Consider the following 24,345-nt stretch of genomic DNA (forward strand, 5'->3'; position numbering starts at 1 on the left):
CACTAACTATAGTAATACTAACAATGATCTTCAATTAATAACCTGATTTATACTGGTGTCAATCATCCAATAATTATTTGTTCCAATAAGGTAACTTCATAAAAAACTGCTAATGTAATAATTGAGAGAATACTTATCACTACAAGAAATAGGACTTTTGTCAGTCGTCACAGAAAGTGAAAATTCGGTAACAAAGGACTTTCCGTGGTGATTTAAGAGGCAAGAATTGTCTCTATACGCAGTGACCTTGTGTATACTACCTTAGGTAGACTTTAGTAATTGATTCTTGGAAACAAACGATGGAATTGATTTGCTAGTGAGTCGATCCACCTTTCCTATAGTATAATCCTTAAAAGATGTAAGTCGATTTGGCTTTGGCAGAGTAGCAGAATCAGTTCGAAGCAGTTGTAAGTCTTTCATCTAAATCATTTTGAACGCATAACAGTCCAATATGTATACTTCTCATGATTTCAGACCTTGAATTTGAGTCACCAATACGAGTTGGATCTACAAGTTCCATAGCTTTGCCATCTTTCCACAGCTTCCAAGCCGATAAATATTAACATAGAGTATTCATAGCGTCCCCCAGATCAGGTTGTAGAACAATCGAATGTTGTAGAAGGATAATGTTAATAAAAGGAACTCTTAAGTACAATTAATTTGCACTTACATGGGTAAGAAGGTCATCAAATTGATCTTCTTGGTAAAATGATCTATTTCTCTTTCCACTTATTATCTCCAGAAGAACTACACCGAAACTGAATGCATCAGACTTCACCGAGAATTGACCATGCATTGCATATTCTGGGGACATGTAGCCGCTAACAAAGAAAAATAAATCACATTAATAAACATTCTCCTATAACGAATTCACAGGAAAAAAAATCAAGTTTTTTGTTAACACCGTAGCAATAGAAACAGAATTAATATGATGGATCTAACGAGAAAGGAGGGGTATATGAATGTATCTATAGTTCTTTGACAAACATTTACTATTTGCCAACAACTATGTCAGTGCTTCCTTCAGTTTGATCAACTCCAAATATCCTAGCCATGCCAAAACCTGAAATTTTTGAGTTCATGTCTTTGTCTAATGAAATGTTACTTGCTTTGAGATCTCGACGTATGATTCGAGGACTAGAATCTTCATGAAGATAAACTAATCCTCGTACTATTCCTCTTATAATCTTGTCACGCACAAACCAATTCAACGCTGCTTGCTTCTTCGTATCTTAAATATACCAAAAGAGTTAGTAAATATAGAAATTTATATTCTTTTCTAGACAGATTAAAAAGAAAAGTAAAACTTAAATTGAAAGAGGCAGTATAAACAAACCAACCAAATAAGAAATAGTCGAGGCTTTTGTTGGGCATGAACTCGTAGATGAGTATCTTTTCTTCTCCTTCCAAGCAAAAAATTGAAATTGTCGAGGCTTTTGAGTATCTTTTCTTCTCCTTCCAAGCAAAAACCGAGCAGTCTCACTAAATTTCTGAGTTGAAGCTTAGCTACAAGTACAACCTCATTCTTAAATTCTTCTACACCTTGGCTTGACCTTCTTGATAGTCTTTTTACAAGCTATTTCTTGTCCACTAACAAGTTCCCCCTGAATGAAAGAATTATGAATGGATATTTTGGATTTACAACCAAGTCTAACTTTAATACACAGACAATATAAAATAATTTTGAGTTTAAGTCTTCTGCATTGATGGTATGAGAAATACTTATCAATCAGGTCATTAATAAGGTAATTACAGGTTTATTTTAACGATAACCACAACTAATTGATAACCTAATAAAAATGGTACTTGACCTACAGGCTACAATAGTAGGTTAAATTACATTGATCGTGTAAAAAGAGATTTAGCTTAAAAAAAAGAAATTTATATATCGTCTAATCACTTATGAAAAGTAAACATCCATAAAAGGTTAGGATTAGCAAACTGTAAAAGAAAAAATTACACAATCACTATATATTAGTTAAATCCTTTACAACTTTACCTTATAGACATCACCAAATCCACCTACACCAATTTTGTTTTCCATAGAGAAGCAATTAGTGGCAGCTTCAATTGTACCAAAGTCATATTGCAAGGATTCAGCTGTTAGAATCCCACCAAGATCATCTGCAACATATATAAATAGAAAAAACAAAATAAGGAAAATGAAAGACTTCAATTGTACTTATAAAGAATATTGGTATTTTAATTTACCGTTCATCTCATTTACAGTATTATTTATTTTCATCCTTCTTTTCCTCAGTAGCAAAGGTAAAACTCCAATGGATAGTAGAATCAAAATAGTGACAGCAACGACTACACAAACAATAAGTGCCTGTTTTGGGATTTTATCATGCCCTGCATTAACAATTCAAGAATTCAAATTCATATAATGCTTTATATTTAAACTTTGATATAATATTTTCGTGTCTTTCCTGTAAGAAAACATGTTTGGTGTATCTTGCCATGTTTATTTTTAGTTGTCCAAAATATGACCCTGATAGGCCCGTTAAAGAAGTAAAGTGCTCCCTACCGAAAGATTTAAAGGTGGAGGAATACCAACTATTTCATTACAAGGGGCAGATGTAGGGTGCAGTGGCGGAGTCAGGATTTTCAGTAAGGGGGTTCAAAAATATGAAGAAGTAAACATACGAAGAAGCCAAGGGAGTTCAACATCTACCATATATACATAAAAAATAATTTTAACCTTCAATATACACTGTAAATTTTCTGCTGAGGGAACCCCCTCGGTTACACTTGGCTACGCCCCTGGTAGGGTGATAGATACGAATTAATTCGAAGCCAGTATCTTGACAAAATAGAAAAGAAACTCATGTTTGGAATACAGACTAACATTGTAAAATGTACCTTGAGCAGGTAGCTGGCTATTGTAGAATTGGTACACTTCATACCTCATAATGCAACTAGGAAATCGAACTCTAGCACCCCTATATTCATCACAGCACTTATGGAAAATATTGATCACATTCCAAAGGCACTTGTGGCAATCAGAAGAAGAAATATTGGGAATGCATTGAAGGCATAAATTGTTATGTTAATTTGGTTTCTCTAGTGACAAATTTCTTGCCTATCAAACGATCACTAACAGCTCGAGTTGCAACGTCATCCATCATTTTTCCCAGCTTCTGTTTAAACCTGCTCTGTTCATCAGTGGTAAATTGAATAATATTATGTAGATATAAGGTCTACCTGTTTTTTTTTTTTTAAATTATGGATTGATAATCTGGCTCGGGGAATATTGTTCGATTCGAATAACGTAACAAGAAACCGTCCGGCCAATATACCTCCAATTTTCGGTCGGTGCAGCCCTGGATTATTTTTTTAGCAGCACTAGTCACACAATCTTGACATGCCACACTGGAAATATCGCCTCGACACATAAACAGACCGTAAATTCTTTCAGAATTACCATTGTTACCGCTGCCACTAGTGGAGGAATTGTAAAAACTATGTTCTTTAGAGGCATTAGAAAGGGTTAAAAGTAGCAAAATGAGGTTGGAATGATAAGAGGTGTTTGTATTATAAGTAGTTGTCTTTGGGCAGTAATAGTCATCATCAGCTGATACTGTGCTACAGATGAAGAAAAGCACAAGGTATAATAGGATATTTAAACTAGGCATTATGCAAATTGAACAACTCATCAAGTTGAGAGAAGGCAAATTTATAGATGGTGAAAATTGAGTAGGACCATTTAATTAGTACTAAGACTTCACTATATTGCTGGTTGTTGACGCTCTGGTGGACTTGGAATTCATTCACGAGTTTTTGCCGAGTCTGGCGCCGAAATGGCACAAAATTGAATCAAAATTTCCAAAAAGGGTTGTGAAATTTGTGATAGACCAAAAGGGGTTAATCGTGCACTGCTACACGATTTACCCACAATTCATTGACGCCCTGCTTTCCGTCTGTTAACTTAAAAAAAGAAAAAAAATTAAAGGGCAAATCGTGGACCAGTACACGATTTGCAATTCGTTTTGCAAATCGTGTACAGGCACACGATTTGCAAAATTAATTTTGGCAAATCGTGTCCATGTACACGTTTTAGCTTAATATATTTTGCAAATCGTGTGTAGGAACAACTTATGACTTGCTAGGGAATCATCATTTCATGATAACAATATAATCATTCGGTGGATTACTATACCAAAACTCATCATTCTCATGAAATGAAACATAAATTTCCAATATAGCCCTATAAGCATTTTGAGGAATTTTAAACTCATTTGACACGTCTGTAGAATTCTCAACCTCAAACCATCATTTAACCTCAAATGTATTTCATATTCTTCTTACCATCACCATATATTTCTTCAACAGGATAAAAGTGAATATAAAGTTTCACATGATATACACCAGTATGCAAATCGTGTGCATGTACACGATTTGCAAAAAGAATTATGGCAAATTGTGTACTGTTCCACGATTTGCCCTTTAACATTTTTTTTTAGTTAACGGAAGCAAAACGTGTAGCAGTGCACGATTAACCCCTTTTGGTCTGTCACAAATTCCACAACCCCTTTTGAAAATTTTGGTCCAATTTTGTGCCATTTCGGCGCCGGACTCGTTTAAGTTATATGCATTATTAATGTAATAACGTCATCAAGTTAAAGTCACTTATAGTAATAGGTAATCGTCATGGAAAACCTCATGCGGTAACTTGAAAATTAGAAGAGTAACTTGTTACAACCAATTAAATTAACATGATGGTGTAGAAATTATTTTACCAGAAAATGATCAAACATACTCCTAACGTATTGGAAATGATTTAAATCAAATTTGTCCTTCTTCCACTTACTGAACCGTAATTGACCTTAACATTAATTTTCAGAATAAAAATGCCTCTCCTTCTATCCTATTGAACCGCGATTGCGCTTTTATGGTTTAAAATGTCCTTTTAACGGAATTTTGAGGGATATTAATAAAATAGGTAGTACTGATTTATCGGTCCACGTGAATGTTAAACTCAACCCACAAAATAATCCAATTCATCCGAATTTCAGTGTTTGGAATTGTTGGGGCTGGATTTCAAATTAATTCCAATTCACCATTGTTAAAGGATGAAGATGTTGAATTGAACTTAAATCTGGAACCGATTGGAGCTTGTTTGCACCGATTCTGAACCAAAAAACGTAACTTCAAATAGAAGATATTGTTATCTTTTGAATCCATTAAGTCGCAAAACGTGAAGCATCAGAGGAACTGGATTGAACAAATAGTTTCTAGTTATTTCGGGTTAGTCCGAATGAGTCGAGTTATTTAAGGTTGGTGCCACGTAGACTAAAAAGTCAGTGCCACCTTTTTTCATTAAGGACCACATGTTTCATCTCTTAATTTTGTCAAAAAGAAGGGGGGAAGGTGGGGGGTAGCCGGAAAATTAACATTAACGTCATTTGGGATTCAATAAGTGGAAAGAGGGCATTTTTAACACAAAACAATGCTACAGATTGGGGCCCGATAGGTGAAAGAAAGGTAAATTTAAGTTATTTCAATATGTGAAGGATATTTGATATTTTTTCATTATTTTATATAATCAGTGTATATAATTTAAATTCTTCATTGACTGGCAGGTCAAGTTTGAACGTCAGTGATTGATGGAGCACCCTCTAAGAAACTTCCTTATTGCCTTGTGCTATAACTCAAATAAACATGTTCTAATAGAGTTAAATTTCATAGAATGATCATGTTAGTAGATTTGGGCTATTTGACAAATGACAACCAGTTCCTTCCCAAAAGAGACCTTTCTAATTTGGGAGTGTCCATATCGCCGAGCAATAATGGCACCTTGGCCCCCTTTTCCCTCTTTTTCTTGTCCGGTTCGTGTAAATTGGATGTTAAGTGTTACTACTTCTATTAGAATTTTAATCTCATATTGAAAACCTTGTAAAACTAAATTTGCCACCAGTATTAGGTAATAAAATTCTGTCAAATTGCAAAAAATTCAAATGGTTGGGAAAAACTTAGATTGTGGTGTCAATTTTAATGGATCACAAGAATTTGGTCATGAATCTTGACGGATTTCATATTAATGGACAAAAGTTTCATTGTCAAGGATCTTGAGGCATCGCCAAAATTTACTGTGTAAGAATTTCACAGTTACTTTTTTTGCTTTAAGAAAGAGAAAATTGTCATATAGCTACTTAATTCCTGGCTCCTTCTTTAGGTAATAAGTTTGCCACCCCCTTTTATTCCCTATAGGTAAAAGGTAAAATTTAAGTTATTTCAATATGTGAAGGATATTTGATACTTTTTCATTATTTTATATAATCAGCGTATATAATTTAAATTCTTCATTGACTGGCAGGTCAAGTTTGAACGTCAGTGATTGATGGAGCACCCTCTAAGAAACTTCCTTATTGCCTTGTGCTATAACTCAAATAAACATGTTCTAATAGAGTTAAATTTCATAGAATGATCATGTTAGTAGATTTGGGCTATTTGACAAATGACAACCAGTTCCTTCCCAAAAGAGACCTTTCTAATTTGGGAGTGTCCATATCGCCGAGCAATAATGGCACCTTGGCCCCCTTTTCCCTCTTTTTCTTGTCCGGTTCGTGTAAATTGGATGTTAAGTGTTACTACTCCTATTAGAATTTTAATCTCATATTGAAAACCTTGTAAAACTAAATTTGCCACCAGTATTAGGTAATAAAATTCTGTCAAATTGCAAAAAATTCAAATGGTTGGGAAAAACTTAGATTGTGGTGTCAATTTTAATGGATCACAAGAATTTGGTCATGAATCTTGACGGATTTCATATTAATGGACAAAAGTTTCATTGTCAAGGATCTTGAGGCATTGCCAAAATTTACTGTGTAAGAATTTCACAGTTACTTTTTTGCTTTAAGAAAGAGAAAATTGTCATATAGCTACTTAATTCCTGGCTCCTTCTTTAGGTAATAAGTTTGCCACTCCCTTTTATTCCCTATAGTATGGCTCAGCTCGGGGTTCCCAACAATGTCATAAAGTATCTGCATTCATGAAAAATAATAAACCCCGAGCTATGATACAAAAGGATCATGATTACTACGGACTAGTGAGCTTAAAGCTAACGCAGCCATTTTGGTAAAACGATAAATTCATAATATTAAAATGTGATTATAAAATAATTAAAATAGTGTAAGCAGGGGCGGATGTACCAAGAGCCCAGGGTGTTCGAACACCCTGGATAAAAAATTACAGTGTATATTTAGGGTAAATTTTATGTGTTTATGTACATATATTAACTTTGGAACACCCTGAACATATATTACAGTGTATATGTAGGTTCAATTATTTTTCCGAACACCCTGAATGAAAATTCTGAATCCGCCACTGAGTGTAAGGTAAATTATTAATCCAGTTCACGACCATGTTTTACAATTTGAGGAAAGGGTTTTGTCATTGTTATTGATCACATTGTCATAAATATAATTATTTCAATTTATGTGATGATATATCTCACAGGGCATATAGTTTTAAAAAATTAAAGATATTTGGAATTATGGTCTAAACAACCAATAAATATTTGATTACCATAATCATTTCTTAAGATAAAATGAAAAGTTTAAAATTAAATATTTTTAATATAAAAAGATATAAGTTTCTTAACAGATTGAAAAGAAAATATCATCACATCAATTGAATCGAAGAGAATATGGTGCATCTTGAAAATACAGTAATTGGATTATGTCTTCTCCTTAGCTGCCTTGTTCCTCTGAGAAGCATTCACTTATTCCAACAAAAGAAAAGGTGAATTCCAAAGTAGAGAATTTGATGAAAAGGGGTTTGGTAGCTAGAAATTTGTGTCCCAAAAGCCTCTTTTAGAGTTCTAACATTCGAAGCCTATGCTAGGTGGTAAACGAACATTCAGCATCCTCGGTCAATCTCAACATTTTTACCCCATCATTAAATTCATACCTATTTAAAGAAAAATAAAGACTTTTGAAATTTGTGACTTAAGTATGTCATAATATTTGTATGTATGGCTATTGAACTTGTGAGTTATGACCCTACAAATGTGTCATAACATTTATATGGTTATAAATGCTTTTCATTAAGGGTTAAAATGAAAAATTAATTATTTTCAAATTTATATTTATGTGATTTATTTCAAACAGATTAAAAAGGGAAGGAATATGACTTTAGAGAAATGCGGTTATTGTGTTATTATTTTTTTCCTCCTTTCTTCAGATCAAGATTGTAACTCATATAAAATGAATACAATTAGTGAACAACCTCGTTGGTATTACAATTCTTAGATGAAATCATCAACTTCTATTTATACATGGGGAAGTTTAGCTAGAATAATTGAAGTCGCCAGAGTTGTCACTGTTATCTTTCTATATTCGAAAAAATATTCTAGAAACAGAAACTAAACAAAATTAGAAACAGAAGAAGCAAAATTAACGATGAATAAATCTGAACCCAAAGGAAATTAATGTCCAAAGAGATGCAACACGACGACGATGTGAGGGGAGACTCTCCTCTCGAATCTTTATGAGCTAGAAAAAGTGTTTCTACATATAAGCACACTAGTCTTATTTTCTTCTACCAATGTGGGACAAAATTCCACTGTAAAAAGGAATTTTTCATTTCCCTCCATTTTGAGTTCTTCCATTTTCCATTCACACCTATCCAAAAACCCATCAGTCACGCCCTTTCTTTTATCACCCAAAATACAAAGATTTGGTGGTCTAACTCTACAATGTGAAACCATTGTTTTAAAAGGCAGTGTCAGGACTCGCCCCGGGGCTTGCCTCGGGGCAGGGCAGTGGCAAAACGCCCTGGGGCTAACGTGCGGGGCTTAGTTCCTATGAGGCTTACGCCCTAAGCGCCCAACCGTACGTCCTAAACACGTCTAACACCCAACGCCCAGGGCTCGCCTAACAGTTCTTACACAAATTATATTTTAAATTCCTTAATTAAAATAATTCACCCTCATAATTGTTTAACAAAATAATGATACTTAATAGTTTTTCATCTATAGAAATAGCAGATTGGGTGTAACTCATTTAACAAGTCGTAGTATTGGATATTTACTATTTGAGAACGTCGTGAGGGTGAATATCACTTAATTGTTTTTAAAAAAAAACACATAGCGGAATTGTACATTTTCACTTGTCATTGGTCATAAGTCCTATGTATCAGAATTATCATATAATTTTATTTTTTGTTCATGAAGAAGTTATGTTTTAATTGTAATATGATAAATTTTATTGATTATTTGCTTATAGGGAGATAAAATGAATAATATGATAGTAATAGTGTTTTAAGAAACTGTGTTTTTTTCCGTGTTTGAAAGTTAAAATGTTAGAATTGTTTTGCATTTCATAATAGCTTTTATTTCATTGTATTATTTATACTTGTAAAATTATGTTATATATAATTACAAGTTATAAGCGGTGTATAATATAATGGATTGATTTGATCATTTTTTTGTGAGGATCAAGCGCGCGCGCGCTCACACACACACACACACACATACATACATACATACATATATATATATATTTCATTTATTTATAGTTTTTTTTTTATTTTTTAATGTAATTTTACCTATTTAAAAATATTTATTATAATTATATTATTTTAAGAAATACTAAAAATTAAATACCCATGGGGCTTACGCCCCGTGCCTCGAGGCTTACGCCTCGTCGAGGCATATGTAAAACGCCCCCGCCTTTTAAAACACTGTGTGAAACAACCAATTCCCAAACGGGAAAAAAAATGGCATTTCCGCTTATTACTCGTGTTAATCTCCTTAAAATATCTTAGTGAAACACTAATTTTACGAAGGGAGGCTACCCCTTTTAATTCTTTCTGTAGGTCTTTTGGGATTAGGTAGAAAAGCAAGAAAATAATTTAGTAGAAATGGAATTGTGAATTGTGCTATTTTTGTTAATTTTTTGAGGCTATGTATGATCACAAAGATTAAATAAACATTACCCCCAGCATTACTCCATTTGAAACATCAATTCAATGACGTTGATCCTTCCTAAGATGATAGGTGTTTATGTTGTTTATGAGGGTTAATTGGTTTTTTTATATTTATGCATGATTACATATTCCTCATGTGACCTCTATAGTAATTAAAAAAGAGGGAATTATCATTAACGAAGTCATTATCTGATGGATTGTTAATCAAGGAGAGAGACTAAATGATAGTACTAGCAGAATTTGCGTGATAATTACTCTTCATGAAAATCATAATGAAAATCATCCAGTTATGTCTGCTTAGTTAGCATTCTAAGCTCTCTTTAATCACCAAATATTTCATTGATGAATAATAGAAAAAACTGTACTTTTCATGTCAAATAGTGTCAACTTATCGTCATTCGTCATAATTCGGTTTTAGTCAAATCTCTTGTGTATGGAAATATAATAGTTTTAAAGCCTTACTTTTTGTCACAAATTAATATCAGTTTGCTTTATGTTATATTTTTTTCAAATGATGCCAGTGTTGTATATATACATTTTTTCTAAAAGATATATACATGTGGAACTAGACTAAAATTTTAAGGGGGTTTACTTGGGATTTTTCCATGGTGAAATAGAAAAATTCCTTTATTCATGATTTTTTATCAAATTTCTTGCGGACTTTTAATATTTCTTTGCGGAAAAATTCCCAAGTAACTTACATATGGATTTAAAATCCCCAGGTAAGTTATCTGGGGATTTTTAAATCCGCAGGTAATAATTACCCACGAGCTTTTTTTTCCTTCAGTTTATTATTTGCAGAACATATATATGTTTATGAAGCCAACAACCACTCATTTGAGCCAGCGGATTCTAATTCTACTACGCAGGTGTGCTAAGCAAGCACGCCTCGCGCTAGGCGCTCACCTTTTTTGGCAGAGCCATATCATATCTTGCTGGTAATGGATTGATTCTTGAATCTTGCTTGGTTTAGGCATAGAAAAATTCACAAGAAACTCATTTACCTGTACAAACCCCAGAAAAATCCCTAGAAAATTAGCACTTTTCTAGTGGTGCGAAAGTTTCGACTCCGACAGTCGGAAATTATTTTCTGACCATCATTATTATGATTGCTCAGAAATGGTCGGAAAGTAGTCGGAAAAACCCAGTGTCGACTATTTTGGTAGTTGGAAAAATGAGATTTTCTAGTAGTGTATTGCCTATATAAAAAAAAAAAATCATTGTGCCCCATCTTTAGCTAAGTTGCATTGATTCCAAACAATTGTAGGTCTTAGATCGTCTACCTCGACCCCTTTTAGCATCTTCATTCACCATAGTTTCATACCTATAGACCAGTACATCTGTAATTGGTCGATGGAGGACATGATAATCACCAAACTATCTAAAGCGGCCTTTCTCTCATCTAAACATCAATGTGTGTTACTTGCATTTTCTAGGTCATTTTTAGTACTAGTTTTTGGACACGTGCAAAGCACGTGTATCCAGAGGCGGACCCACCCCATTAGGAGGAGGGTCACGTGATTGTATATATATGATGTATACACAGTAAAAATTTTATGTATATTTAAAAGGACTCCTGAGATATATCCACTACTTTGGTGCAATTGGTTGTTGGGCCCCTTATGTCTTTGCATGAAACTTGGGTTTGAGTCTGGCTATAGCAGTTTAGTTTCTACTTTTTGTTGAATTTGTTTTGTAGATTCTCTACAAATAAATAAATAAGCCCACATATTTCTTTTGCCTTTTCTTTTTTTTTTTCTTCTTCTTTAGTCCTCCCTTAACCCCCCCCCCCCCCCCCCCCCTCCCCTCCCCAACACACACACACACACACACAAAAATAGAAGAAGAAGAAGAAGAAGAAGAAGAAGAAGAAGCCCCAAATCAAATCTTTTCCCCATTCTAAACACATTCTCCTCTTTCCAATGTTGAAGTTTATACTATTTTACTAATACCTTATCATAATTATTAAGTTTTCAAAGAGTTGCACGCCAAATTTTGACAGTAACAATTGACATGTCTACATTAAGGAATTTGGTCATTAATGCCCCCTCTGCGTCAAAATTATGGGTCCGCCTCTGCGTGTATCCCATGTTAATCAATTCAAACATTATAAAATATTAAAATTGAAAGTGCAAGAAGGGGGTGAATTGTAACTTTTTCGTTTAAGCAATCGACTATCTGAACAAACTAGTCGACTATAAAGTAATCCAGAAATTAACTTGCAGAAACTAAATAACACCAGATATTTTATACTGGTTCAGATTCAATATGAATCCTAATCCAGTCCCCTTGGGTTACAAGGGTGTTCTCTGCAGCTCTTTTGTAAAGGTTTGGTACAATGGTTGTTTGAATGGAGCTCCTACGTCTACACTCAAAACACTCGTAATCTTTTGATACAATGCCTCACAAACTATCCTATATCTCTCCTTTCTTTTTTGTTTACACTATATCACTCAGAAAAACAATGTTTATGAAAAATAAAGCAGAGAACTTAAGAGAATGAGACAAAGGTATATTTTTCTTCGTCTCTAGAGTCTTGTATTTATATTCCTCAATTGTGTAGCTGTTAGACTCTTTCAGCAGAGATGTCAACCCAAGAGAATTGATCCTTGTAAATTAGGAATATTGAGGATCCTAATTTTCAAGAATAAGGCAAGAGCTATTTAATGTTGTACGACTTTTGAATGGTTCAACTTTGGTACTTGTTTCCTTGTAGATCCTGATCTGATTAAACTTGAAATCTTCATGATTTGCACTGATTGATCTCTTAACTGATTCCCTTTCCTTTGGCATAGCGTAAGATTTTGTAATCTTACTCAATTGAAATCTTGACTTGATCTGGTACTTGTTCCAAAAATAAGCACAGGCTTATTTTCTTTGCACTTCGTGGTTGTTTCCCTTTACAACCGACTGAGCTTCATTTGGGCTTATTTTCTTTGCACGTCGTGGTTGTTTTCCTTTGCAGCCGACTAAGCTTTACTTGTCAATTAGGCTTTGTATGTCCAGTAGGCTTGCTGCATCTTTGGGTTCCTTTGAGTAAAGTACCTACATAGAAATAGTTTGTCATCATTAAAATCTTAGCACTAACAAAAACATGAAGAATTTATAGATAAGAATGCAAGCTCAAACTGATGAATAATGACTTAGTGAGTCTATTCCATCGACGAACTTGATTGTTGCATACAAAATGATGAGGTATCGTTTGACCTGCAAAAATGAAAATCTAAACTTAGGTTGGTAATTACGTATAATGTGTAATGAGATTCATTTTGATGTGTTTATATATGACAAAACTATGCGAAATAATCATATTTTATTTACCTGATAGTTCGGTTTAAACGTGATAGAACCTATGGGTTCACACTTTACTAGTTCACAACTTGAGAGTTTACTAAAACAGTCTAAGGGACCATGTCCCTAAGCTGTTTTCACAGATAATGACAGAAGGTAAATAAGACAAGTAATTTTACGTGGAAAACTCCTTACTCAAGTGATTAAAAACCTCGACCTACCCCAGTAGGATTTCCAACTTCACTAAAACGAGCAACTTCAGATTACAACCTATTGCAACCTAGGAATTAAACTCTTAATTCCTAACCCTTACAATACACCCATTGTAAGCACCTTTACAATAACTCTATTGCAAAGCTCCAAGTCTTGACTAACTCTAGCCAACGACTTAACTGATACTTAGCTAACTCTAGCCAAGAAGACAAAGTTACAAAGATTGAAATTTGTCCTACTATGATGCTTCTTGACAAGTAGTGTAGAAATACAAATTAAGAACATGAAACAAGACTCAACTATCCTAAGGCCTTCAGATGTCTTCAGTGGCAGGAACTGGTCCCTCTGATGGTTGAGATCTTGTTCTTGTGGTCACCTCGAGAAAGGTAGCCGCCCATACTTAAGAGAAATATAGCCTTTTTGATTTTGCAAGTGTTAGGTCAAAAAGTCCCAACATGTTGTGTGTGTGTATATATATATATATATATATATATATATATATATATATATATATATATATATATGAGACCAAATAGAGAGCATGTGAGAAACATGTGACCATTGATGGGGACTTTTCAAGGGCTTTTAGCTTCTAGCATACATACAGCTGTGTTGCTGCAGTTCTGTCTGAACAGCGCAATAGATTTACAGTTGTTAAGTATCGTGCAATACTCCCATGGGACCTAATGGAGGGCCTGGTCCTTGGCTCGTTTGTCAAATCATCAAAACTGTGAAATGCTATAACTCATCAAAACGTGCATGTTCTATTCTAATATTTCGATTGCTCTGTTTGCGTTTTAAAATTATTGAGTCCAGTTTTTGGTTCGATTTGATCTCCAGTTTCTATTAATTTATACATTTGCTTAGGACTTCAAATCTTAACACAATCCGATTTTGAGAGGGTGAAGTCCACTGGAAGCCGATAATTACTCATTATGGAATTACACCTTTAAAAAATTACAAATACCTTCTCATCATAAAGAAATGAAAGACATCATTTTTTTTTCTCTACATAAAGTAGAAACGACTTAAAGTAAAAGGATATTTGAATGATAAAATTCAAATACAACGTGCTAGAATAACAAAACACTCTGTCTAAATTTTCATGAATAAGAGGGTGGGGGAGCTGATTCTGTCGGAATCTACTCTCTAAGTACTTCCCCTGCTCTCGATGTCCTCCTTTTTCTGCAAAAAGAAAAAATAAAAATAATCTGCTAAAAAAGCATCCCAAATGCTAGAGCCAGAAAGATGGTGAGGGAGAATTCAAAACCCTTTCTGGCCTTTTATAGCTCTTTGCTGCCTTGAGCCTTTCCTTACCCCCTTACACGTATTTATCACTTTTAATTTAATTACTCAATATCACTCTTCCACTTCTCCTAATTATTTATGGCAATGAAGAGGTTGTCTAATGCATGTAAGGTTGATTAATATAGCAATGTGTGATCCATAACGTCTTATTAATTTAGTTGGGAACATAATAAGTATAATTATTACGCTATTCGTAGGGAATACTAAAAGTACCCGAAGCCAAATAGCACCAGATACATTGCATATTGTAATATAGTGTTCTTCCGTTTCTGCACATTAATTTTGAAGAGATAATATTTTTCTTAAATGGTGAAAAGGTCCATCAACTTTTCATTGATATTTTGATTCATTTATTATTTATTGGTCGGTAAATTTACTATTTGGTGTAAAAATGGTACAGAAATAGTGTTTAGATAAGGGGTAAAAATGCAGTTTAACTTTTAATGGGCATTTTGATAATTCAACTTTTCAACTTAGAATCTTCCCACTTTTAGAATAGTATGATGATAATGCGTTCCCAAAACATGCTATGCTCAATTTTATATGCCACTTTTTTTTCCGTATGTTCTAAAAAGAATGATGTTTGCATTTGTGTCCGAAACAAGTTAAATATTTTAAACTCAACATCCACTTTTTTTTCCGTATGTTCTAAAAAGAATGATGTTTGCATTTGTGTCCGAAACAAGTTAAATATTTTAAACTCAACATTTTTATCCATAAAGCCGCTAAAGAAACGTTTTAACACATTTAAAACCGCAAGTTTAGAAGTTCTCTTAGCATGTGCCAATTTTTTTCTTTAACTCTTCATTTTATCCGGTCAAATATTTGTATATGAACCAAAATGGAGGAAATATATCCTAAAGCATTCGTGTCACGCGTTAAAAAGCTGATGCAACCTCGTACCACATTTAGGAAATGTGGCACAACCTTGAAAACAATCCCTAAAGGAAGTAGGATAGATAGTTTGGACGAGTATATGGCACAATTAAAAACCCGACACAATTCCTCTATGGGGTGTGAAAAAAGGCTTTAATAATTCTACAGTAGAAAATTAATGGAGAACAAATTTCTTTTTCAAGTAATGGAGAACAAGTTAAATGATGTAATTGTTAGACAGGCTTACAAACTCAATGAGCAGGGGATAAAGGGGTTCGGAGCCCAAAGGGTATAAAAATACACGGTCTTTACCAAAAGGGGCTGGCAAAAAATTAATATACCAAAACGGGTATATCGTGGATCAGCCCACGATATACCCCAAAAAAAAATTTCCGTGTCTAACAATTCAACGAAAATAAAATAAAATTGTATAACGTGGACTGATCCACGTTATACAATATAAATTGTATAACGTGGATCAGTCCACGTTATACAATTTAAATTATATAACGTGGATCAGTCCACGTTATACAATTATAACTTGTATAGTGGACTGATCCGAATGAACTCACTCATTCTATCCTAATATTATACAATTAATGCATGTTTGTTTTTTAATATCAGGTGGGTGAAGTGGGATACATAATATTCTTTGATTTCCTTTGCTTTTTTTCCTCCTTTGTATAACGTGGATATTTTTTTCATACTCGGTAAGACGTTACCTAGATTTAAATCATATTCGGTTATATTTTTAATAAAAAAAATTATTGATTTTTTTAATTTTTAAAGCATGATTAACTCAAATAAACATTTTAACACATGCAAATAATTAAATGTGTTATATATGCAAACAGAAATAAAAAATTAAATATAAGTTAAATAAACGTCACACATTAACTGAGTAGTAAATGTTAAATTACATACTAACTATTAAACGGCACAAGACATGTTATATATTCTTGGAAGAGTACATAAGGAAACAACAATCGTACAAGTTAAGAAAAAACATAAAAACCAACAAGCAACAACAACTACTGATTTCTGTCGGGGCAGCGATTCTTGTTATGACCTGTTTGCTTGCACGTACTACACTATATTTCCGCCCTTACCTACGTGCAAGCAAACAGGTCATAACAAGAATCGCTGCCCCGACAGAAATCAGTAGTTATTGTTGCTTGTTGGTTTGTATGTTTTTTTTTAACTTATACGATTGTTGTTTCCTTATGTACTCTTCCAAGAATATATAACATGTCTTGTGCCGTTTAATAGTTAGTATGTAATTTAACATTTACTATTCAGTTAATGTGTGACGTTTATTTAACTTATATTTAATTTTTTATTTTTGTTTGCATATATAACACATTTAATTATTTGCATGTGTTAAAATGTTTATTTGAGTTAATCATGCTTTAAAAATTAAAAAAAAAAGTTTTTATTAAAAATATAACCGGATATGATTTAAATCTAGGTAACGTCTTACCGAGTATGAAAAAAATATCCACGTTATACAAAGGAGGAAAAAAAGCAAAGGAAATCAAAGAATATTATGTATCCCACTTCACCCACCTGATATTAAAAAGCAAACATGCATTAATTGTATAATATTAGGGTAGAATGAGTGAGTTCATTCGGATCAGTCCACTATACAAGTTATAATTGTATAACGTGGACTGATCCACGTTATACAATTATAACTTGTATAACGTGGACTGATCCACGTTATACAATTTTTTTTGTTTTGTTTTTCGTTGAATTGTCAGACACGGAAAAAAAAATTTGGGGTATATCGTGGGCTGATCCACGATATACCCGTTTTGGTATATTAATTTTTTGCTAGCCCCTTTTGGTAAAGACCGTGTATTTTTATATCCTTTAGGCTCCGGACTCGGGGATAAAGTCCCCTTCATCCAGATAGTATGGCACAATGTATAACATATAGTAATAGCTGACAATAGGGGTTTGTGGTTATTGTGGTATCAAAGACTTAAGTAGAACCATTATCTTAAATAAGTGTGTGAAGTAATGACTACTGAGAGCCACTACAAAACTTTATGTGATGGACAGCATGTATCATCACAATGATTTACTCCTGCATTAGAGACGGTGATTATCATCTAATAAAAATACCTATGTAGTACCTAATTATTAGACTAGTGCATTCCTCACACATGGTATGCTCAATTTTATATGTCACTATTTTTCTGTATGTTCCATAAACAATGATATATATTTACATTTATATAGTTGAAACTCGTTAAGTATTTCATTCTCATCTTACCTTTGAGGACGTTAAAGAAATGTTTTGACACAGACGACAAGTTTTAAAAGCTCTCTCAGCATGTGCCAAATGTTTTCTTAAATCACTGTATCCAGTCGCATATTTGTATATTAGATAAAATGAAGCATATTTGTCCTGAAGATGCAACCTCGTACGACATTTAGGAAATGTGGCACAACCTTGAAAATAATCCTAAGAGGAAGTAGGATAGATAATTTTGGACAGGAGAATATTGCAACAACAAACAATCTGACACGAGTTTTCTATTGTAAGGTCGTTGCTAGAGCTTGTTATTGATTCTTTCTCGCGCGAATCTAAATCATATTGTAATGTTGCTTTGGCTTGTGTTTCTCGTGTGAATCTAAATCAGTCAGGCCGGTAGATCTCTATACTGGATTGTTAAACCAACAAAAAGAAAAACTATAACTAAAAAAGGAGTACTCAAGGCTCTTGTGTAGTATTCCTTCACTCTTCGAGTTAATAGAAAAGAATAGGCCATAATGTTTCCCTGGCGATGAAGTAATATCTCTTGAATGGCACAATAGTCACTGCTCGTGCGACGCAAAATTGGCAGTATAAAGCCCGATAGCACTTTGTTTTCCATCTCACATGATTTTGATTGTGAATTCAACGGTCTTCTTTTAGGAATACTGTTAAAGTTATGACACTTATGAGTTTAAGTTTTATTCACTGGCTGTGTAAAAAATATTTACACGTATAAGCTAATTAAAACAAATCTTTATCATGAGCAAAATTTGTAAACAATCTGTATATACACTGTACATGGTAGCGTATACAACTTAAATCCGATAAGTATGGGGGATATGTAACCATTCTTAGAAGTATAGGTGACTGCTTAGACGCTGGAGTCAGATATGGTTTGCTTCCATAAGCTTGAATTGAGTGTCTTCTACTAAGAAGATATACTTTGTTCTATTTGAGTAATTTGGAGGTACTCATAGAGTCTTAGGTCTTAAATTTGGATGAGAGAAGGATAGAGCTCGTGTAGAATCTTCAACGCCAAAGAAGAATACGTTGTTATCCCCACGGGAAAATTTCCAGGCTGCTTCCTCAGCTAAGATTTTGGAGAGAGCGTACCATTTCCGACAAGTATAAGATCTTCGATTATATAATCTCCTTTTATTCTAATCCTTTTTATTTTTTTTGAAAATACAAAACAAAAAAAGGACAGAACTCGGAAGTATAAAGCCATCAAATTATACATTGCAACATCGATACCTTGGTTTCCTCACAGAATTGTGGATCTGAAAGCCAAGTAATCTAGTCGAATGAGGGCTTATGTGTTGAACATTACCGCAGGCTATAGAAGTAGTCCTCACCACTCTTCTAACAAATGGTGATTTTGCACAACATTAAGTGTTGCTTTCAGCGAAGGGTCTACAAGTTCCTCCCACAGTATGAAGATAGTATGTTTTGCATCACGATAAGTGCCAAAACATCAGAAGTGTGTTCTCGCAGGTAGTTAAAACTTTTTACACAAGTCAGTCTGGTCCAACAGCATGAAAAAAATCTTGTTTTCAAATCTCACTGTCATCCAAAAAGCCAAAAAAAAAAAAAAAAATCATCTATATTATCAAGTGTTAGGACTATGAAAAAAGAATCAGACACACCCGTGCAAGAGCGTGTTGAGGTATAAGAGTAATAAAATTAAGTAGTTAAAAGTGTGTTCATTCTGACAGGTTAAGTTTTCGGAAGGAATGATAACACATAATAATAAGCTTACGACGTCCCAGCCTCCACAAGAAAAAATACGAGACCGGCCACAACACAATTCTTCAAGGCAGCTAACCATATTTCGGAATATATGTGAAAATTTTGGTGCACAATTATTAGCTCAACGCAGTTGAAAGCTTGAAAGACGGGAATTGCAAATATAGTGCAGCATGTTATAATAGTGCCAGTTTTAAGGTTTCTTGGTAGTGGCTGCTCTTGGGATCTTTATCCCTTCGCACTAAATGAAAGAAATTTATCAAAATTCACCAAGCAGTATAACCCACCGATAAGAAAGTGAGCTTTATGTAACATCCACTTCAATCGCAACATACCCACACTCAAGAAAACTTAGTAAATACTGTTTAAGTTGTCAGTTATTACTATATTATACGTTCTGCCATTCTATACAGACAAAGAAGACTTTTTCCCCTGTTCACACAGAGAATAACTATGTTCAACAATTACATCATTTAACTTGTTCTCCATTAATTTTTCTACTGGTAGAATTATTAAAACCTTTTTTCCAACTTTCACATCGAGGACTTTCAACCGAGCAATGAGAGAACTGCCCGTCGATCATGTTTAACAAAACCATAGTCTAAATTTGCTAAATCTTTCTGGCAACTCGTTCAGAACCTCTTCAGAAGTAACGCAAACATTACTGTTAAATAAAGAACAATAAAGCTCAGTCACAAATTTTACTTTTCTACAGCGAAATTAATAATTGCCAACCACATCTTTTAATAAGAAAATCTGAGCACATATGTAACCCTTGTACCACAAGGCAAAATACCAATCAGTCACATAACATTCACAAAGCTGAGCATTTTCCTTCTGAGTTGATTAAACATGCCAAACTTTACATTACAAACCAACAATCAATCTTTTATTTAAAACACAGCAGCTGAGACACGTCCACCAGTGTATTTCCATCGCATGATAAACCTAAAATAAGACATGGAAATAATGAAAAATATCAATGGCCGAAAATAATACTAGATAGATATGCTATAGGAAACAATCGCACTGGAAACAGAATAGAAGTAAAACTTGTAACTCAATATCACACGAGCAAGTCAGCAAAAGCTTCTTCTTCACTGTATTAAGGGTAGCCTCTTAAATCATCAATGTATCAACTGATCTCCAAAAAAGCAAATCATTCAAAATTTCAGAATCTAACACACTACCAGGGCAGTAACCTTGCCTCATCTTCCACATGGAACGCCTCACACAGAGCATGCATGGAATATCTCTAGCTTCAATCTAGGTCCACCATCCTATTCAAGGTTCTTTGCTCTATAGACAAACGATTTTCCGGAAGGCTTTGCCAGCAGCTCATTGGCGCCTAACGTATTAGCACATTTAATCCCCTAGAGTAATCATGAGTAAAACCACTCATTTTGCTTGCCTCATCAAAGTAATAAAGGTAAGCTTAACGGAAACAAAAAACTGGCATATGCCATGGCTCCAAATAAAGAAGCCTTGAACAGCAAGGGAGTCACTGCTACACAGTCACTTGAGAAGAACATGTGGACCTAAAGAAAGAAGGACTTTTTATTGTGCTGTTTCTTTTCCATATGGTGTAAAATATACTACAGTTCAATCTATATCCACGTATTATTTTATATGGACTATGTTTGTGTTTGTTGATAAGATTTGTGGGAAAAAAAGTTACAACCGCTGGAGGGACTTTGCAGTCATGTAAACAACTACTGCTGTTGTTCAAACGACCACCCCACAGTGTTGTTAAAACAATTATAATCAAATCAATAGTTTTATGTTTTACTAATAGGATCGTTATATTGATGTTCAATTATAATCAAATCAATATGCTTATCACTCAATTGATGTTCAATTACAATTGAATCAATAAACGAAAATCTAACAAGAAGAGGATCCTCAAAAACCTTTGGTAGTTGTTTTAAACAACTTAGGTGCTAATGGCAATAAGACATGTTTATTTAATAACTATAGAGAAATATTTCACCAATATCATAAGTTATAAAGTACATTATTGTCACACCATAGAATTACCCAAATAACTCAAGGTAGAAAGATTGCACAATAAAAAATCATCATTTAACATATGTCAAGATCAATGCCTTGGAGTGCTACAAGAAATCAAGCTGCAAAGAATGACTAGCTAGGTAATTAAGTCCTAAGGCCCATTTGGCCATTTATGTAATATACTAATGCTACTATAAACAATGACACTTAGGGACATTTCATTAGCTAGCTTCTAGAAAATTAAGTAAATTGATGTATGAGTTCTTCCTCTTCTTACTTGGATTCATTCTATGATTAATTGCTATTTTAGTTATAGAATTATCCATCATTCCTTCTAATTGCTTGTTATCTCGTTTATTGCACTAATTTTCTGAATCAGAAAATTACCCCCAAAAAAACAAAAAAACACATTACAAAAACCGAGGAAAAAAAGAAAGAACTCATACATGGAATTCATACATCAATGAATCCAAAGAAGTTCCTAACAGATGCATGGGACAAATCCCTAAAACACTCACCAAAGGAGTAAAACCCTTCCTCATCCAAAAGCTAAGTAATGAAAATATCCCTAAATGTCACTATCTATAGCAGCACTAGTCTATTACATAAATGGCCAAATGGGCCTTAGGACTTAATTACAAAATTGGTCATTCCTTGGAACTTCATCCTTGATCTCTTGAAGCACTCCAAGACCTTAAGCTTGACATACACTCGAGCTCATATTGAGAACTTAAATGGAGCGACAAAGATAATTATAACCCACATATCCGACACCCCTGAAGGGCAGCCTCGGAGCAACAGTGATGTTGTTTCTGTATGACTTAGAGGTCACGGGTTCGACTACTAATCGCATTAGGGTATCCTATCTACATCACACCCAAGGGTGCAGCCTTCCCCTAACCCTGCTAACGCGGGATGCTTTGTGCGCCGGGATACCTTTTTTTTATATATCCGACCCAACTTGTTATGTTTGAGGCGTTGCTGTTGTGTCCTAACATACTATAAAAAAGAGTCTATGATACAACATACTATAAAGAGTCTAGTCCCATGTTTTTATGCCAAGGACAAGCCATGATTCATTTTCTTCTTCACTTTTCAAAGTTGGTCGAGTGTGTTCTTTATTTAAGGAAAAAGAAAGTCTGGACACAGGTGATCTGATTCTCATGGTGAGCTTCAAAGTCAAATTTTGTAAATGTATTTCACAAAACACGTGACTTCTACCTCTCCCAAACTTGTTTAAAAATTTGGCTTCTACCTGTGCCAAACTTGTTTAAATAAAAGTGACTTCTACCTCTCCCAAACTTATTACAAAAAAAGGCGCCAGTTCTACCTCTCCCAAACTTATTACAAAAAAAATTGTGATTTCTAACTCTCCCGAACTTGTTAAAGAACAAGTTACTTCTACCTCTCCCAAACTTATTACAAAAAAGGAGGCATGATTTCTATCTCTCCCAATCAAAAACAGCTCAAAGGTAATTCAAACATAGAATAGCATCCAAATTACTATCCTTCCGGGTGTTTATTCAAGGACTCAAGTGAGCAATTTCAAGAATTTTTTTACAATTAAGAAAAAGCCGCCTACTAGTTTCAAACTGAGCCATTATAATTGTTGTTCTAAAAGAGAAAAGACGTCAACTTGTTGGTATCATACAAGTGTATGCAAAACTATATGTCTGATGCCGTGCTACATAGTTTTAGCAGCATGTTGCAACAAGCAGTTGGAATATCAACATAACATCATTAAAATCAACCCATCAGATCAAACTCCCAAAATTAGCACAAAAGAAAACCTCAAATTGCAACAATACTTGGGATTAAAAAAATTTGCATACCAACAGCATAAACGTATAACAAAAATCCAAAAGGCGCATAATAACCTAAATCACATAGACAGAATTAACCATTCAATTCCAATCCAACCCACCAAAAATCAACCCCAAATTCTCAACTCCCAAAAACTAAATTGCAACAAAACTCTAAAATTACCTATTGTGGTTTATCTAGTTGTAGTAAAGCTCAAGGCCCATGCCATCATGAACTTCGTAATCCCTAAGGGTAATATGGTCTTTATAGACATTGTACCACTTCTGAATACGAATCTTGTCGGCACGTGTACCAGTCTGAGCAGCAACAAGCTTCTTCAAATCACCAATTGTGTCATCTTCATTGCACTTCACCTTCACTTTCTTACCCAATCGATCGTTCAACACGACCTCAATCATCTTTGATTTATGCTTTCGTTATCAACGCAAACCCTAAATTTGTGTTTTGCTTTCTGTAGAGCGTGAAGCCAAGGGTCAATATATATATGGTGTTGGGTCTTCACCGCCCTTGCCTGATTGACAAAATTACCCTTCAATTAGAGGGGTATATATTGGTATTCAACCTTTTACACGCGTTCTAACCAAGCAAGCAATTTACTTTGTTTTTTTGTTTTTTTTTTTTTTTGTGCGTGTATAAATAGCGGAATATTCAACTTGAATATGTGCTTTCCTACTTAAAGTTGAATAAGGGGTAGTAATATATTCAAGTTTGAATTGAAAAGGAATAGATGCTAGTATGGTGTTTATGGTTTGGTAAAAGAAAATCTATTCAAATCAATTAAATATATCCATATTTGTCTCGGTCTAATTTGGTTTCTTTTAAAATTTTAAAAATCGAGAATGTTTGGTTTGATTTAGTCTTATTGACAAATCGAATACCAA

The 24,345-nt window shown here is 34.0% G+C and overlaps 1 protein-coding gene and 1 pseudogene across 1 annotated transcript; both read right to left on the reverse strand.

Moving 5' to 3' along the window:
* Positions 1–29: 29 nt before the first annotated feature.
* LOC132644748 (cysteine-rich receptor-like protein kinase 10) lies at positions 30–3,764 on the reverse strand (annotated as a pseudogene).
* Positions 3,765–20,318: 16,554 nt separating this feature from the next.
* LOC132644749 (ubiquitin-like protein 5) lies at positions 20,319–23,963 on the reverse strand. Its single transcript, XM_060361355.1, has 2 exons — positions 23,627–23,963; positions 20,319–20,578 (listed from the first exon to the last, which is right to left on the reverse strand). Exon 1 carries the CDS (start codon positions 23,860–23,862, stop codon positions 23,641–23,643), a length of 222 nt encoding a protein of 73 aa, XP_060217338.1. The 5' UTR covers positions 23,863–23,963; the 3' UTR covers positions 20,319–20,578; positions 23,627–23,640.
* Positions 23,964–24,345: the final 382 nt, after the last annotated feature.

Source organism: Lycium barbarum, chromosome 6, assembly GCF_019175385.1.
Source record: "Lycium barbarum isolate Lr01 chromosome 6, ASM1917538v2, whole genome shotgun sequence".
NCBI classification, from domain to species: Eukaryota; Viridiplantae; Streptophyta; class Magnoliopsida; order Solanales; family Solanaceae; genus Lycium; species Lycium barbarum.

What these genes read in the sequence shown, in the direction of transcription:
- LOC132644749 (XM_060361355.1), bottom strand. Translation starts at nt 23,862, where the DNA reads ATGATTGAGGTCGTGTTGAACGATCGATTGGGTAAGAAAGTGAAGGTG.